The following is a 2437-nucleotide window of genomic DNA, read 5'->3' on the forward strand; positions in this document are numbered from 1 at the left end:
ATGAGCACTGGATGTTATATGCAACTAATGAATCATTGGACACTAGATCAAACACTAATGATGTACTATACAGTGGCTAACTGAACATGATAACAACATTTAAAAAATAAAAAAAATAAAGAAAAAATAGATTTTATTTTTAAGTAGTCTCTACACCCAACATGGGGCTCGAATTTACAACACCAAGGTGAAGAGTCTCATGTTCCAACAACTGAGTCAGCCAGGCACCCCCGAAATTGTTATCTTGAATGAATAATCAAAAATGGATGGCATTGATGAGGTAAGAATGTGATAAATTATAGGGCGATAAGATGTTTGAGAAAGGAGAGAGCACCTGAGATGCTCAGAGACAGGAAAGATCGAAATGGTTTGTGTATGAGATGTGATCAATCGAATGAATTCTTACTTAAAAATCTTGTTGAGATCTGTACAAAAGTTTTTCAGCAACTTTTCTTGTATGCTATCTGGTAAACAGGAGCTGTTATAGAAAGGGATTTGAAAAGAAGTGTTGTTTACCCTTTTACGGATGTGTGGACTTGTTCTTTCCACTGAAACAAGACATTTGAGGAGGGTCAAAAAAGAGCAAGATTGCTCCATTTGAGATTTCAGAATTGAGCACTTTTTTAAAAAAGATTTTATTTATTCATTTGACAGAGAAAGAGAGAGAGAGCACAAGTAGAGGGAGCAGCAGGCAGAGGGAGGAGAAGCAGGCTCCCTGCTGAGCAGAGAGCCCGATGTGGGGCTCAATCCCAGGCCCCTGGGATCATGACCTGAATCAAAGGCAGATGCTTAACGAATGAGCCACCCAGGTGCCCCAGAACCAAGCACGTTCCAGTTGGAAGAGTTTCTCTAGACATTCGGGTGGCTAATGTTAAGAGATGGGAACTCCTTAGAACTTACGGACACTCTTTTGGAAACAGACCTGCCAGCATTTGCTGAGTTGTGCATGTGGTTGGCCCAGGAGACAGACAGAGATTATCTGGTTTTGTTATGACTTCTATTCTTTTGAGGGTTTTACCTCACTCTGGGGTTGTAGGATCCTCTTCCACGCTCTCTTCACATCCTTGTTTCTCAGGGTGTAGATGAGTGGGTTGAGCAGTGGGGTGATAACACAGTAGAAGAAGGACATGAATTTGGCCTGGGTGCTATTGGCAGGGGGCTGGAGGTACACGTAGATGGCTGGTCCAAAGTACATGATGACAACCACCAAGTGGGAGCTGCAGGTGCTGAGTGCCTTGTACCTTCCGTCAGCTGAAGGTAACTTCAACACAGCCTTGGCAATGAATGTGTAGGAGATTAGCACAAGCAGCGGAGCCATCAGCGCAAAAGGGATGGCTCCCACAGCTAGGGACAGGTCATTAGCAGTGGTGTCACCACAGGCCAGCTTGATCAGAACAGGTACTTCGCAGAAGAAGTGGTCGAGTATATGGAGACCACAGTGGTGGAGCTGGAGAGTGAGTGTAGCTTGGAGTACAGAGTTGGCCAGGCCACTGGACCAGGCAGCAGTTGCCAGTTGCACACACACCTGGGGCCGCATGATGAGAGCATACTGGAGGGGCCGACAGATAGCCACATAGCGATCAAAAGCCATTACCACCAGCAGGGCACATTCAGTGCATCCTGTCCAGTGGAAGAGGAAGGCCTGGGTGATGCAGCCCCAGGAAGCAATGGTCTTCTCTGGCCCCCAGAGGTTGGCCAGCAGCTGGGGCACAATGGTGCAGGTGACACAAAGGTCCAGCACAGAGAGATTGTCCAGGAAGAAGTACATGGGGGTCTGGAGTCTGGGCTCCACCATGGAAAGAAAGATGATGGAGCTGTTCCCCATCAGGGTGAGGATGTAAGAGACCAGGACCACTCCGAAGAGGGGCATTTCTAGCCAGGGATAATCTGAGAAGCCCAACAACATGATTGTGCTGGGGAAACTCACATTTTCTCCCTCCATGGCACCCAATTTATGTATGGCTGGAAAGAGAGAGACACAGTTTTAGAGGGTAAGCATGACTTTTGTGTTTCCATAAACACCACCCTGAAACCTTCATCTATGGGATAATCCTCATAATTGTAGGAGAGGTTCTTAAAAGATGGTCTAGTTCTGTATAAATACTGCCTTAGCAGTTGCTACTGAAGTGGGGATGGACCTGGAATATCCTAAATATGACGAGAAGCTCTTCCTTGACCCTGGTCAACCCAAGTCTTCAGGACATACCTCTCTCGTGTCATAAAGAAGCGGTATGCAATCCTTTGAATTTGGCGTACTTCCCTCAAAAAAAATTAAAGGAAATATATCTGATTTTTTTCAGTCCAGTTAGATTAACTTTCTCTGTCCTCAACTCTGTTGCTGTACAGTGTCACGGTTGAGTGCAGTGAACGCTGAGCTTGAGTCTAAATCGCTTGTGACATGGCCAAGTCACTTAACCTCTCCATGTTTCGGTTTCCT

At 45.8% G+C, this 2437-nt stretch overlaps 1 protein-coding gene across 1 annotated transcript; it reads right to left on the reverse strand.

The window, feature by feature from the left end:
• Positions 1-997: 997 nt before the first annotated feature.
• LOC113249528 (olfactory receptor 15-like) lies at positions 998-1942 on the reverse strand. The gene has a single exon (XM_026491009.3). It carries the CDS (start codon positions 1940-1942, stop codon positions 998-1000), a length of 945 nt encoding a protein of 314 aa, XP_026346794.3.
• Between the last annotated feature and the right edge of the window lie 495 nt (positions 1943-2437).

The sequence above is a fragment of the Ursus arctos genome, unplaced genomic scaffold (genome assembly GCF_023065955.2).
Source record: "Ursus arctos isolate Adak ecotype North America unplaced genomic scaffold, UrsArc2.0 scaffold_5, whole genome shotgun sequence".
In the NCBI taxonomy this organism is placed as follows: Eukaryota; Metazoa; Chordata; class Mammalia; order Carnivora; family Ursidae; genus Ursus; species Ursus arctos.

Bases quoted from the DNA above. Each gene is read 5' to 3' on its own strand.
- LOC113249528 (XM_026491009.3), bottom strand. From the start codon at position 1,942: ATGGAGGGAGAAAATGTGAGTTTCCCCAGCACAATCATGTTGTTGGGC.